Source organism: Felis catus, chromosome B4, assembly GCF_018350175.1.
Source record: "Felis catus isolate Fca126 chromosome B4, F.catus_Fca126_mat1.0, whole genome shotgun sequence".
Taxonomy (NCBI): domain Eukaryota; kingdom Metazoa; phylum Chordata; class Mammalia; order Carnivora; family Felidae; genus Felis; species Felis catus.
In genome coordinates this window covers 38,209,810-38,224,508 of record NC_058374.1, presented here as the reverse complement: position 1 = coordinate 38,224,508, position 14,699 = coordinate 38,209,810, and the positions used below count along the sequence as shown (strand labels likewise).

General features: G+C 49.1%; 1 protein-coding gene and 1 long non-coding RNA gene across 3 annotated transcripts in view; one reads left to right on the top strand and one right to left on the bottom strand.

Moving 5' to 3' along the window:
- The window catches only part of LOC123386511, a 6,403-nt gene extending 699 nt beyond the window's left edge, over positions 1-5,704 (top strand). For both annotated transcript variants that reach the window (XR_006600479.1, XR_006600480.1), the window contains exon 2: positions 3,262-5,704. This is a non-coding gene — a long non-coding RNA (uncharacterized LOC123386511). The remainder of the gene's footprint in view (positions 1-3,261) is intronic.
- FKBP4 (FKBP prolyl isomerase 4) lies at positions 5,444-14,699 on the bottom strand. The gene is made up of 10 exons (XM_011283738.4): positions 14,395-14,699; positions 12,246-12,390; positions 11,624-11,766; positions 10,692-10,812; positions 10,025-10,181; positions 9,286-9,376; positions 9,110-9,193; positions 8,661-8,846; positions 7,867-8,106; positions 5,444-6,253 (listed from the first exon to the last, which is right to left on the bottom strand). Exons 1-10 carry the CDS (start codon positions 14,497-14,499, stop codon positions 6,146-6,148), a joined length of 1,380 nt encoding a protein of 459 aa, XP_011282040.1. The 5' UTR covers positions 14,500-14,699; the 3' UTR covers positions 5,444-6,145.

The window sequence follows — 14,699 nt, the reverse complement described above, 5'->3', positions numbered from 1 at the left end:
TGTATATTGTTTCACGTAATGAGCACAACAACCCTGAGAGCTTGTATTATTATTCAGTATTTTTGGATGAGAAAAACAGGTTCAGCAAGATTAAGTAAGTCTTTCTTTGGGGTGCCTCATCAATCAGGGCATCAGAAGTATTATTTGCAAAATTCTGTAGTTGTTCAATACACTTTAAAGTTCAGATCTGCAGCTCTAGGCCAATTATGCACTGGTTTTTCAGGAGCCAACATTGTAAAAATAATATCTACCTCACCTGGGGATGTTGGACCAGGGGCTGGTCCTGCTTTCTATATCTGAGCATGATGGGAGAAGGCACTGAAAAGCAGGACATTTTTGCCTGGGAGTGTGAGAGGGGGATGACACATTTTGTCCCAGAGGTCCCAATGGATCTGACAGCCAGGTAAGATGAAAACAAGGAAGAGCAAACAAAACGGTAAACAGGAGGCAGTCTAGACAAACTCTGGGGACTGCAGAAGCAGATACATTCATGTTTCTGTTTTTGGTGATACATATACTGTGGGGTTGGCCGGGTCTATTCAAAGGTACTGTGTCACACAGGTGTACCTAATGCTTTAAATATATTATCTAATTACGGAGGGGCTGCATGCAACCTCCGGCTACCATGTCTCTATCCTTCTCCCATTGTAGCTGAAACCTTAAGCTTCATTGTTGGTTTTAAGGGGTAGGAAAATAAAAAGCCAATTTAAAAATGTTTACCTCTCAATGTAAAGTTAAAATGTTTTGGGTTCTGTTTCTTCTCACTGTTATTTCTTCATTGTTTTCTCTTCTTCCAGCCTTTTGAATGAAATTGTAAAATAAATAAATAAATTCATAAATAACCCAGGACAAAACTGCTTCTGCCACCAAGTGCCCTGGCCTGACCCAGTTCTCTGAAATTATACCCTGACCCAGCACTTTGCAGTGCCTCAGTTTTATCTTCTCCATTACTTGAGTTTCTTGTTCTTGACCTTTCTGTGCCAAGGGGCGCCTGCTAATGTTTGTCCTGTAGGTCATGTCATTATGGTATTATGTTACATGGCAACTTGGATACCATGCCTTTTAGCTTTTGTCAAGAGAACCAAATGAATTTAGAAAGGGAGGAAAGATAAGTCTTCAGGAAATATGACATGGACCAAGTCCCTCTCCCCACTGTGTGTCAATTACTGTAACTGCCTTGTGTTATATTCACAGTAAGTGGAACACAGGGGTTGCACAGCCATGTGGACAGAGCCCTGGTTCCACAAGGAGCACCCATGTTCTTGACCCTTTCTAGGGGGATGGTTGGTGGGTCTCCACCGGCACCATCTAGAGCTCGCCTTTTTAAAGTCAAGCACTCTTCCAGTATCAGTTTTGGCTTACTCCCCAGAACTGCCTAACCAGGCCATCTTCCTGGTTAGATGACATGGTACAGTTGTGTGAGTAGTGGCTTAGTCTTTACCAACCAGCCAAATGGTAGCTTCAGTAGAAACCTGCTATGGGAGTGGGGAGTGGCGGGGAGGTGTTAGGTGGGAAGGATTTCTAGGGAGATTCTTTGTCCACTTCTTCCTCCAGGAGTAGACCCCAGTAGAGGGGTCCAAGTTCTGTCTGCTTAGGAAGGCCAGGTAAGAAATAGGACCTTTAAAACTTTCTACACAGCTTTCTATACGTGAGGTCCAGAGTCATTCACCATCCTGGGGGGGCAGGGCCTAGGGCTTCCTAATGGGCTCAGTTTGAGACTTCCTCATTCTCCTTCGTGATCTACAGTGCACCTTAGCATACTAAAGGTTCTGAGAAGTCCTCAAAGACAGAAACCTGTTTCTCAGACTGACTTGACCCAGAAATTAGGTAGAATTAACAGTGTGGGCAGCCCTGCTCTGAGTGAAATGCTGTTATTTGCTGCTCTCCTTTTGAGTCCCACCCCCTCCCTCACAAGTTTGGCCCGTTAGAAGGGACCACCCACTCTGGGAAGCTTTGATCCTAGAGCCTGACTGCGTTGTTGTCTGGTTTTTGTTTTGTTTTGTTTTTTGATGTTTTAAGTAATCTCAACACCTAACATGGGGCTCACAGTCACAACCCTGAGATCAAGAGTCACATGCTCTACCAACTGAGCCAGCCAGGCACCCCAGGGTTGTTGCCTGTTAAAAGACTCTTCTGGCCATTCACTTAAGGATGAAGAGTGGTCCTTCATGGTCTCTGAAGTCAAAACATGAGGACATGGGCTTCAAACACAAAGGATGATGAAAATGTTTTAGAACTAAACAGAAGTGGCAGTTGTACAACATTGTAATTAGACTAAATACCACTGAATTGTTCACATTAAAATGGTTAATTTTATATTATGTGAGTTCCACTTCAATTAAGAAAAAAAAAAAATATATATATATATACAAACAACAATTTTATGTGTGAAGCACTCCTAACAGGGGCACAGGAGACTGGTGATCCTGGAGCCCACATGTCTTGGGGGAGGGGGAGGGGGTATGGCCAGTCCTCTCTTCTAGCCAAAGAAGTCTGAAAGTTCATGAAGTCATTATTAATATTATTATTATTTTATGTTTATTTATTTTTGAGAGAGGGACAGAGCATGAGCAGGGGAGGGGCAGAGAGGGAGACACAGAATCCAAAGCAGGCTCCAGGCTCTGAGCTGTCAACACAGAGCCTGATGTGGGGCTTGAACTCATGAACTGTGAGATCATGACCTGAGCCAAAGTTGGACACTTAACCGACTGAGCCACCCAGTAGCCACCCGCCCCTACTATTATTATTTTTAATGTTTATTTATTTTGAAAGAGAGGGACAGCAAGCAGGGGAGAGGCAGAGAGAGAGAGGGAGAGAGAGAATCCTAAGCAGGCTCCATGATGTCAGTGCAGACCATGACTCTGCTGTGGGGGCTCTATCCCACAAACTGTGAGATCATGACTTGAGCAGAAACCAAGAGTCGGAGACTTAACTTACTGAGCCACCCAGGTGCCCTGGCATTGTTTTTTTTTCTTGATCATCTCTCCTCAGAACCACTTTGTGAATCTTTCATTCTTACTTTGCCTCCCAAATTGGTGTATTTAGTGTTGTGTCATTACACGCTAAACAAGGTTTTATTATGAGCCTTAGATTTTATAGTTGAGGATAGTGGGTGCATCCAAGTTATCTGAGGTTGGCAAGCAGCTGGGGAACTACAGCCATAAAGTCAGCAATAGTGATTTCCAGAAAGAGGACAAGTTCTCTTACGTAGATCTTTCCTTTGGCTTTATTCAGCACTGCCCTTAGCCTCTTTCATTTCAGCTTAATGGTTACAAGGCTCTGAGATGATCTGCGCTTGGAAAGGGAATGGAAGAAACATGGAAGACAGGACTAAGAGGTGAGATTCCACTCTTGTAAGTGAAGTGACATGCACAATTTCCCCCTTCTACTCTTCAGGTGGTGTGGCCAGTGTAGAGTGAAGGAGTCCAGTGCTCTGATGCTGGTGTAAGGTTGGCAAGGTTGTGCTGGGTCCCACAGTGGCTGTGGACTACAGTAAAGTTTGTAACCTTCAGACTAAATGGGATAGGAAAGAATTTTAAGCAGTTGGAGAGGTAGGATTTGGATGCAGTGTAGAGTCAAGTGCACCTGGGGCAAGAGAGGGTGCAAGACAGGAGGAACCTTTTGCAGGACAGGAGAGTGGGCTGGAGGTGCCTGGTGACGTTGGAGAGGGGCTGCTGGAATGGAGATGGGAAATACTCAGGAGATAAACTGTATAGAACTTGACATTAGGATCAGCAATAGGACAAGATGAACCCTATCTTACATTTTCCAGAGACTGCAAATCTGCAGGAACAGCTAGCAGTGCTGGTCACTACTGGTTTTCCTTTATTCAAGCACATTGTCTCCGTATGGGAAGATTTTAAAGGTTGGTGAGGTCAATGGACTAGGTTATGAACTTTGAACGTGGGTCAGAGCAGAGTGTAAGTACATGCTGGATCTGTTTTTAATCCTAAAGACTTCTGGCCACTTAAACATCTTCACAAGACAGTTTTAATGTTACATAAAAGACTTGTCCAGTTCCATAGAAGTGCAATTGTTTGAAATTCCGGGAATCCCACAGAACCATTCAGGGGTATTAGGAACCTCAGGAGTGCATTTCATCCACTCCTCTATTTTTGCAGATAAGGAAATCTCAACTTGCCCAAGGTCACGTAAACCTCATATTTAAGAGTTTGGGTTTGTTCAAGAGAGCTCCTATTCCAGGCAGACCCCTTTCTATTTAACTTGAGCCTTGGTTTCCTCTTATGTAAAATGGGGCATTAACTCCTTTGCCAAGGATTAAGGTTAATTCACATGAGGGGCACTTGGGTGGCTCAGTCAAGTGTCTCACTGCAGCTCAGGTCATGATCTCCTGGTTTATGGGTTTAAACCCCACATGGGGCTTTCTGTCAGTGCATAGCCCACTTCAGATCCTATATTCCCCCCCACCCCCTCCCCTGCTCGTGCAAGCACACGTGTGCTTGCTCTCAAAAACATTAAAAGAAAAAAAGGTTAATTCACACGAGGTTCCTGGTTTAATGCTAGGCTTATGTTCCTAGGTGCTTAGTGAGTTAGCTACTGTTGTTGGCTATAGGGGCATGACAGATCTTGAAATGTCAAAAAGACCCAGAGGCACAGGACTGTGTGAACTCAGCAAGAGCACTCAGGAGACTAAAACAAATATTAGTTCTGGCTCTGCCACCAACCATGATGTAGGACTTGGGTGAAATCTTCACACAGAAATGAATCTTCCATAGAAAAGCATGGAGAAATTTCTTCTGGGAGAAACTGTATAGGCATGTAGGTAGGCAGACTACCTCCACCACTGTGCAGGCCAGCATACATTGGAGAGAAGAGGGTAAGGCTATAAACAGAGGTTCTAGCCTACAAGCAAGATCATCTGGAGAAGACAGATTTGTGCCCCCTGGCTTCTCCGAGGGCCCCATAATGCTATAGGAGCCAAAGGTCAACACATAGTTAGAAGCATAAGCATAAGCTTTTTTCTATTAAGGTCAAGGAGGAAGCTGGAAAGCGGGCCTGAGCGCATGTTCCCTGGCTTTACTGTTCTTCACCTTAATCGTGTAAAAGGTGTCTAACTGGAGGGATGGCTAACAGGAATTTTACCTTGATGAGAAACCAAGAAAGCTGTGCTTTCTGCTAGATCACTTACGCAGAAGTAGACAAATCTAACCAAAACACACACAACTGGTCCCAGTATTTTACATGTTTATATTTTCCTAAGTGTTAGGGAACAAAAGCAGAGCTATGAAAACCCACCAGGCTGTGGGGGTGGGGGGTGGAGTGGGGAGTGGGGTGGCGGTGGTGGCAGTGGTCTGGGCAGCACCCAAGAGGCCCCGTATGCGGGCACCACTCCATGCTCAAAGAATGCTCCTCCATCGTTGTTGCACTTGCACAGCCACCATGCCCACCCTCTGAGGCCAAACAGAAAAAGGTTGCCTGACACTCAGGTTTCGTTTCCACTTTATTGCTCAAGCACAGAACTTGAGGCAAGCCTGGACCTTCAGCAACGTGCAGAGAAAAGGCTGAGGGGGTTGGGGACACAACCTGGCTGAGAAGGGAAACAGATCCAAAGGGAAATATTGGGGGGGGGGGCAGCAGAGGCGGTCATCAGGACACCAGAAGACATCTCAGCCATACCATCTGGGGTGAGGACGGGAACAGAGAGCAGTAGCGGGCACAGCAGTGGTTTTCCCCATGCCCCTAGCACCCACATGGAGGCCACATGTTTGGGAACAGACCGGGAGGAGGGAAGGACAAGGAAAATGGCTGCCCAGGAGTCTCCCTCTCCACCCTGGTTTCACATCAGATCCCGCAAGTATCCCTACCACTCACTCCCTTCTACCATTTGAAAAATGGACATAGCAAACAGAAGCAGCAAAATAAATTAACATTCTGATGAGTGTGCGTGTGGATGGACATTCGTTCACATGTAATGGGGGAAGGGGGAAGGGAAGAGGGGGTGACATCACCTAAACCGATCCCCCAGCCTACTCCTTTCCCCCTTCCCCCAAAGCCACCATCTAACCAGATAGAAAAATAAAGGTCTAATTCACTCAAAATTCTTCAGTTTTTACAAAACTAACAGGGTGGAGGAGGGGAGGGAGCAGGGGAGGCAGGCAGCCGCAGGAGTAGGGCTGGGTAGAGGCTATGCTTCCGTCTCCACCTGAGGCTGGCTCCCTGCCACATCATTCTTCTGGTCATCCTTCATCTCCATGTCAGCATGATGGTTTCCTGCAGCTACTGCTGCCTTGGCCTGCGGAAAGGAAGACAGGAAGGGGATGAGTTCCAGTTCTCATCTGGCCCAATCCCTCTGATGACAAAGGGGACTTTTACTTCATGTCCCCACTCCCACTTGCTTGCACTGATCTGGGGACACAGCTATATTCACCTACCACCATGCTGACACTGTGTTGGGTCTGTACCACAAAGACTCATCCCAAGTTAAAAAAAACAAAACAAAACAAAACAAAACATGCTAGCTTCCAACAGAATTACCCCAACACAGCCAACTCCCTTTCCAGGTATGTCCTAAAGGCACACACACATGAAATTGTAAATTTACAAAATCGTTCACTATGGTGCTACTTAGAACTGTACTCATCCAACATGGCAGTTACTACCACATTGGCTACTGAGTGCTTCAAATACAGCTAGTTCAAATGGATGGGTTTTAAGTATAACAGAACAGTGGATATTTAAGAGATTTACTTAGTCTGGAAAAAAAAAAAAAGAAAAAAAGAAAAAACCCAAACAAATGCAATTAAAAAAATTTACCCACTGCTATATTTTTTCTGTTCACTTTAACATGGCCACCAGAAAACTTAAAATCGCTGTGTAGACTGCGTTATATTCCCATCAGACAGAGCTGGTTTAGAACACTGGAAGACTAATCAGACTGGGTAAGAGGATATAGGTTATGTGTCCAATGCTACACCATGTTAAGAGCAGCGAAGAATGTGAAAGCTATTTTTTATGTTGGTACAAAACAATCCTTTACATATGATCTGAAGACAGCATAATGCAGAAAAGAGGTGGAACATGTGGCCTTTTATTTAGGGAAAAAGGAGAAAACGGTCTACTTGTGCACGTACGAATGATCTAAACACTGGTAATATCAATTGCTTCTGGTGGTGGCAGTCTTTTTACTACATGTTCTTTTGTGCTGTTTAAAGTTTTTTTGTTTTTTTTTTTTAAGTTTATTTATTTTGAGAGAGAGAGAGAATCCCAAGCAGGCTTGGCAATGCCCGTGCAGAGCCTGAAGTGCGGCTCGATCCCACAACTGTGAAATCATGACCTGAGCTGAAATCAAGAGTCAGATGTTTAACCAGCCAACCAGGTGCCTCTGCGCTGTTTAAATAAAACTACGTAACTGTATTATCTATTTAAACATAGGGCTTTTAAAACCTAGGTTTAGCAGGTGCCTGGGTGGCTCAGTTGGTTGATTTCGGCTCGGGTCTTGATCCCATGGTCATGCACTGAGTGTGGAACCTGCTTAAGATTCTCTCTCTCTTTTTCTCTGCTCCCCCCCCCCCCCATGTTCTCTCTTTCAGACAGACAGATGGATAGACAAACAGACAGATAAAACCTAGGCTTTAAAAAGGTACAGGTTGGGAAGCACACACAGAGTAACCAACTCCCCACCTCTGGGGCTTGTGAGTGGGTTTTTAGCCCTGATCACTGAGGAAGTGTGGCCCCCACAACAGGGTTCTGTGCTGAAGGAACATACATGTTCTTCCTCCAGAGACAAGGGTAGCTTCTGGTTTCCAGGAGCGACCCATACAACCAGAGGCATGAACAGCCACGGCACTTGGGTTAGACCTAGCCTCCTCTTCTGTCTATCCCAACTGTTCCTGTCCCAATCCTTACCTTGCTCTCCTCCTCAGCTAGCCTCTCAAACATGTTGGCATAGAGCTTCTTCTCCCGAGCGAGCTGCTTGCGGATCCGCTGCTGGCAGATAGCCAGCTGGGCCTTGGCGGCTTTGTTGCTGGGGTAGAGCTGCAGGACCTTCTGGAAGTCAGCCCGTGCCAAGTCAAAGTCATTCACCGCCAGGTGGGCCTCTCCCCGGCGGAAAAGGCCCTTCTCGTTGTTGCTGTCCAGTTCCAGGGCCTAAGGAAGCAACAGTGAGACGTCAGTCCCTGCAGCCTGTGGCCAAGACTGGGTTCCAAAGGTAGTCCTCACTCCGCAGGATGAGGCAGAATGGAAATGGCTGGCTCCACCCCAGAAAGGAGTTTCGGGGCACTAAATGAACAACCCAAGGTTTAAGAAAGAATCCCAGTTAGTCCAAGAAGCAAAGGGAAAACAGAGCTTTAGGTGAAAGAGGAAGACCTGTGACAACATTTTCATTTTCTCTAGAATAAAGCAGGTATAGAAGAGGGACAGACTAGGAACCAGGGCCGAGAAAATGCCATAGCGGTTTTTCCCATCCAGTGTTACCTTCTACCTGTGTCAGCTGCCTCCTACCACTAAAGCCAAGGTGCTTGCTTCTCCTACCACTAAAGCCAAGAGCCCTTGCCTCTGGGCCCTTCATCTCTGAGCTTCCACTAGCCCACTTACTATCCTACCCCTACCCTAGTCACTGAGACCAAGTTTCAGACCTGCTGGCAGCTCACCCAGCCAAATCCGTGAACATTGCTCCCATGCCCTCTCTAAAAGGGCCTCACCTTGTTACAGCTTTCGATGGCAGCCGAGAAGGCCTGTAGTTTCAGATGACACATGGCCAAGTTGAGGTGGGAGGCCAGGCGAAGGGCCTGTGCCTTCTGTGCGTCCTCATTAGAGAAACTCGACTCATATTCCAGCCAGGATACAATCTTCTTGTACTGCAGTAAAGCTTGCTTGTACTTGCCTTCCTAGAGAGGGAGGGAGGCTTAGGCAATAGACACAGGTTCAGGGGCACCAGGCTGTCAGACTCTGTAGACATCAGTGATGTATGGGCATGAGAAGTCCTGCCTCCCCTCCTCCTCCAGCAAGAGCAGCTAGCTTAGATCTACTAGGTGAAGATTATAGGCATTCCCACCACCGCCATCCTCTCCCTGGCAGAAAAGGACTTCAGGCATCAGGAGGAAGGATGGGCCCAGAGGGGCCTTCCCCCAGGCCCCAGATGCTGGCTCACCTTGAAGTACACAGTGCCCCGCTCTTTCACTATGGTGCTCTGTTCCAGCTTCTCCTCGGAGTTCATCTCCCAAGACTCCTTGGCCTAACCCCAAGACAGAAACAAAGCTGTGAGCTACCTCAAGGCCACCTACTGCGACCAGATTCCGGGACAGAGAAGACCTTGAGCAAGCTCACCTTCTCGAAACTCTTGAGGTGTACTTCGTATTTCAGCTCAGCATTTGGTGGGATTTGGAATTTTTCCTTCCCAACACTGCCAAAAGCATAGCTGGGGGGAAGGAGGGGGGCAAAAAAAATCTAGGTCACCGCTGCCATCCTTAACCCGCTCCCTACTGAAAAGGCTTCCTGTCTGTTTCCTGCAAAGTAACTTCCCATCCCTTGAGACTTGGTTCAAATGTTTCCTGTTTGGCAAAATCTTCCCTGACCTCTTCACACAATTAGCTGGTCTCTTAGCATCTTCCACATCCTCCTCACGCACACTACACACTGGGATGATTACTCAATTACTAATTGCTAAAGCTTACTGAGCAATGAGTCACTAGAAGGCAGGAATAAGGTCTTTGAATACCTGGGAATTTTCAGCATTATACCTGGCACATAATAGGCATGTTGTAATAAATATCACAATGATGGAGAACATTAATGGAAAATAAAAATTTTGACATTGGTAAAGGAAGGAATCTTGAGCAGCCTTGACTGAAAAGGTTAGCCTTTGAGATGTGGACAACTGTGACCGTGCTCCTAATATGGAGATCACGTTTGCTGTGCAGAGTTGCAGGGCCCTCTACTGAGGCTGTGGGAGTAGTGAACACACACAGAGGAAAAGATACAAGTGTCCAGTTACACAACTAACTGTGGACATGTGGATCTCGGACTTTTGATCACCCATCTGTTATACAAAGCACCCACTCCTCACCTGGGCTTGAGGTACACAATGGAACGTTCTCCTTTTTCCATGCGCTGAATGGCTTTCTCCAGCCCACAAGGCAGGTCCAGGCTCTCCCCCTCACCAACCTCAAAGCGGAGCTCCCGCTGGTCGAACATCTGGTCCTTATAGTACCCTTCCAGTGTAACTGGCATGAAAAAGAGGCAATGTGTCAGGGATGTGAGCAGGCAGGGGATTGAGGAAGGATGCCACCGGCTTCCCTCTATCACCTCATCACTTCCTGCCCCCAAGATGTCTTTGTCGTGTTCTCAGAGCTGGAGGGACGTTAAGTGGAAATGGTCCAATCCCTCGTCTCTCAGACAAGAAATTAGGATCAGAAAAGGAAGTGACATGGGGTGCGTGGGTGGCCCAGTTGGTTGAGCATCCGACTTAGGCTCAGGTTATTATCTCACAGCTTGTGGGTTCGAGCCCCACTGTCAGGCTCTGTGCTGATAGCTCAGAGCCTGGAGCCTGCTCTGGATTCAGTGTCTGTCTCCTCTGTCTCTCTCTGCCCCTCCCCCGCTCACGATCTTCTGTCTCTTCCTCAAAAATAAACATTGAAAAAAATAAATAAATTAAAAAGGAAGTGACTTGCCCAGAACCACCCAGGGCCTAAGTACCAGAATCAGAACGGAAATCCCAGACTATACTGTCTCACCCTCCACGATAGCGCCCTCATTGGGCCTGGCATAGCCTTCACCCCGAGTCCGTATTCTCCGGATGATTCCGCCATCTTCTTCTTCTGTCAGGTCCTCTCCCCTGAACTCAAAGAGCTCTACCTGTGGGACAACACATAAGGCAACACGACTCCTTTGGGCACTAACTCCATCAGCAGTGAGATGCAACTTCTCCCTCAGAACAGTCCTTAGTAACTGCCAGACCAGGAGTGGACAAAGTGGCACTTAGCAAAAGTTCTAAGTCCCGGGGGCTCTAGTCTCAACTCTGGTAGGGGTGGGCCCGTGCCACGGCTTTTGTTGACCTCAGAAGATCCAGCCTATCCTATCCACGTTCCAGCCTATCCTAATCCAGCTACTTGAGAAGGCCAATCTGGTAGGCATTGGAAATGACCCAATATCTTTCAGTAGTCTTCTGAACATTCTCCAAGTATCCACTAATGAGGGCTAAGCCATCCTCGGAATGAATGAAGTTCCACCTCTCAGTGAAGGCTTTCCTCATCCCCTTGACCCACGGGGCGCATCCCTCCCCTCCTCTGATCCTAAAGCACTGGTATTCCATACTGTCATTTAGAATGTATAGATCTCCTGACCTCTTCCAGTCAAAATTATAACCAATCTCTGGGCGCTGCTCCTGACATAAAATATGCCTCAACCCTCACCCTGCTTCAGGTCCGAAGAGGGGTTTGTGGCCACCTCTCCCCACCCGAGACCTCCATCAGCTGCTGCTCTCTGGCAGCAGCATGCTGTGTGCACAGCAGAGTGAGCTGCCCTCTCCCTGTCTCTTCCTCCTCTAAGGCCAGGCCCTTAGCCTTGGCTACATTGTCTCCAAGCGGCAGGAAGGGCTGGAGGGCAGCCAGGACCCAGGCGAGATAAGGCTGGTTCTTCGCCTTGCTCTCTGCTCCTGGACACTCACCTCAAACACAAGTGTGGCATTGGGGGGGATTTTTGGAGGGCTGCCTGCTGAACCGTAGGCATATTCGGGTTTGCACGTGATGTGGCACACTTCTCCCACCTTCATGGTTGCTACAGCAATGTCCCAAGCCTTAATGACCTCCCCTGTAGGTAAAGAAAGCAAATAGGTCCTCTTTGGCAGGGATCCGACTCTGGGCTCAAACACTGGCTCCAAAAGACTTTTATTATACCACGCCCAAGGGGAGGCTAGACACTCTTTAGAAAAGTAGAAAACTTAGTTGCAATAAGTGCTGTCAGGTCTCAGACCTCTTAAAAAGAGAAAAGTAAAGGAAAAACAAAACAAAAAAACCCCCACTCAACTCTGGAACAAAGGAGTTTAAGGAATAAGGCAGTCCATCCCTGAACAGGAACTGAGGTGTTCAGAGATGATCAGGGAAGGTGAGATAGAGATCAGAGATCGATAGTTACAGAAGAGTAGAAGAAAAAAAAAAAAAAGAGTAACAGAAGAAAAATTAACAGTGTAACAAACCATTCCTCCTTAAACTTCTGAGAGTATAGTTTCTGTTTGTGACAGCTTATACCCTCCACAGAGCCTACACTACCAACCCACTAACCATGCCTACCTTTGCCCAGGTCAAAGGAGAATTTGTCCTTGCGGTCCAGACTGGAGTCAAACTTAGTGCCATCTAACAGCCAGCCAGTGTAGTGGACAAAGACTCGGTCCCCAATCATGGGCAACTCTGTGCCCATGCCCTCTCGCTTGATGACCTGGGAGGAAGGGGGAGAAGGTGAGTAACCAGGCATGGGGGCAGAAAGAGGCACCCACACTACCTGCATACTTCTGATGGAAACCCAGAAGGAATCGTCTGCTTCCTTGTGAGCCAAGGGACTAAGCCTCAAATGATTCTGATACGGAGTTTGGCTAGAAGTCAACTGACCTCCCACCCCCTCCCCCCATTTTACTTGAGGTGGAACATAAAACGACTTGGTTTGAAAACTAGAGCCAAAAGACCCGAGGTTCAAGTTTTTGCTGTATGATCTTGTACAAGTCCAACTCTCTAGACCTTCTTTGTAAACTAGCAATAATAATCCCTATCAGGGTTGGAGAATTACATTGGTAAAAAGTTAAAGATGATTATCAGCAGCAGCAAAGAAATGCCAGTGGTCGTCAGATCAAGATCTGGTTTGCAGATAAGACAAGGATGAGAATATGAATAATGAACAGGATAGCAGCAGTCCTAAAATACCAGGTCACTGATAAGCATAGGGGCGCTCACTCGAGCCCTTAAACTGACTTGGGACACCACCATTCCTGACTGGTAGGCTAATTAAGTCTTTTATTTCTGGGCTAAGAGCATTTCTCAGGAACTTAAGTTCTGCTCCTCTTCTTTAACACTTAAAAGAGGTGACAAGGAGACTCCATGGATCACCTGGGTAGGTATACCTTCTAAGGAAAAGGACAAATGACTTGAGGAATAGAAAGGCAAAGGGGAAGGACTGGAGGAAAAAAAGGGGAAATGGCCCTTCTGGGATGAATAACCTTGTAGAAATCACCAGAATGCTGGAAAGAAGGGGAAGCCACATGCCCACTGGGAGAACAGCTTAAGATTCGAACATGTGGGGCAAAACCAGGAGCGTTTCTGGACCAGATAAGGGCTCGCCGAGATCTCTAGCTTTGCTCAGGTCTCTCTCTCTCTCTCTCTCTCTCTCACACACACACACACACACACACACACACACACGTGGAACTGAGCAGTGGGAGGCCAGGACGAAAAGAGACACTGGTTGAGGAGGAGGTATGAAATCCAGGCTGATTTCGCCATCCTGTACTCTGCAAAACCTGCTCTGAAGCACCATCAGTCGTTCAGACCCAGGTCAAGATGCCCTTCCCCGAGTGCCAGATCCCTCCCTTTCCCTCCTCCGAGGCTCCCAGCAAAGCACCTCCTCCCGGCCCCACACCCCATGCCCCAAATCAAGACGGCAGAGGGCGAGGTGGGAGGGGAACTACAGGTCCCGGCATGCACTGCTCCCTGGTTTTCCCGGGGCCGGGGGGAGGGGGGGCAGCATGGCCGAGCGGGTGACCTAGCTGAGTCCCAGCCTTTAGGAAGAGGGTAACCAAGGGGACGGAGGGCACCAGAACCTCTTTCACGGCGAGGCCCCGGACACCAAGTCGTACAAAGGCCTCTGGGCCAGGAAATAACTCTGGTGACCCGCTTCAGGTCCTAGCTAATGTTTAACTGCCCGGGGGGTGGGGTGGGCGAGCTCTCGCAGCACCGCCAGCGAAGGCGGCCAGGGACTTCCCGCTGCGGCGGGCGGCCTGGCCGGGGACGCAGGGTCGCGGAGAGCTGAGGGGAGGGAAAGGAGCCGGAGCGGGCCCGGGTGCATGCCGCCCGGGGCCCTCTAGCTGCAGCTCGCGTGCAGCGTTGCGGCCCCGCCCCTCCCTCCGCGCTGCACCGCGCACGCCGGAGTTGGCGCTGCAGTCCCGGGCCCGGGCGCCGCAGGGCTGGGGGGCCGGGGCCTCACCCGCATCGCGGGCCCCCCCTAGGGGGCCGGAGAACGGCCGTGGGGAGGCCCGCGCACATCGGCCACCCGCTGCGAGCGTGCGGCGGCCCTCCCAGCCCGAACAACGCAGCTAGATCCAGGAAGGCGATGCAACCGGCCGCCGGCCCGGCTCAACGACCCGCCCGGACGCTGCAGAGGCGGCCCGGGGCTCCCAGGCTCGGCGGGAAGGGCGGCTGCGATGGGCGTCTGCCGTGCCCCCCATCCCCCTACCTTCAGCACGCCTTCGTCTTGCTTGGGGCTAATGTCTACCCCCTCGAGGGGCAGCGGCGCCGACTGCGCCCCGCTCTCGGCCGCCTTCATCTCCTCGGCGGTCATCGCCACTCGGTGCGCCGTTTACTCCGGGAGCACTGGGCGCGAGCCAAGCCCTCTCGTCCGGGCCTGTCTGCACGGGCGTGCGGGCGGGAAGGCGCTAGCGCGGCGGCCACCCAGCTGCGAACCGGTCGAAGGCTCGAGCACCTCTGGCTACCGGCGCGCTCGCAGCCCGCGGCGGATCGGGCGCGGGAGCAGGAGTAGGT

Excerpts from the sequence above, each read along its gene's own strand:
- FKBP4 (XM_011283738.4), bottom strand. The coding sequence starts at position 14,499 with ATGACCGCCGAGGAGATGAAGGCGGCCGAGAGCGGGGCGCAGTCGGCG. Across the intron at positions 12,391-14,394 it reads AAGACGAAGGCGTGCTGAAG|GTCATCAAGCGAGAGGGCAT; the intron begins GTAGGGGGATGG and ends CCTTCCTCCCAG. Across the intron at positions 8,107-8,660 it reads CCATCGAAAGCTGTAACAAG|GCCCTGGAACTGGACAGCAA; the intron begins GTGAGGCCCTTT and ends TTGCTTCCTTAG.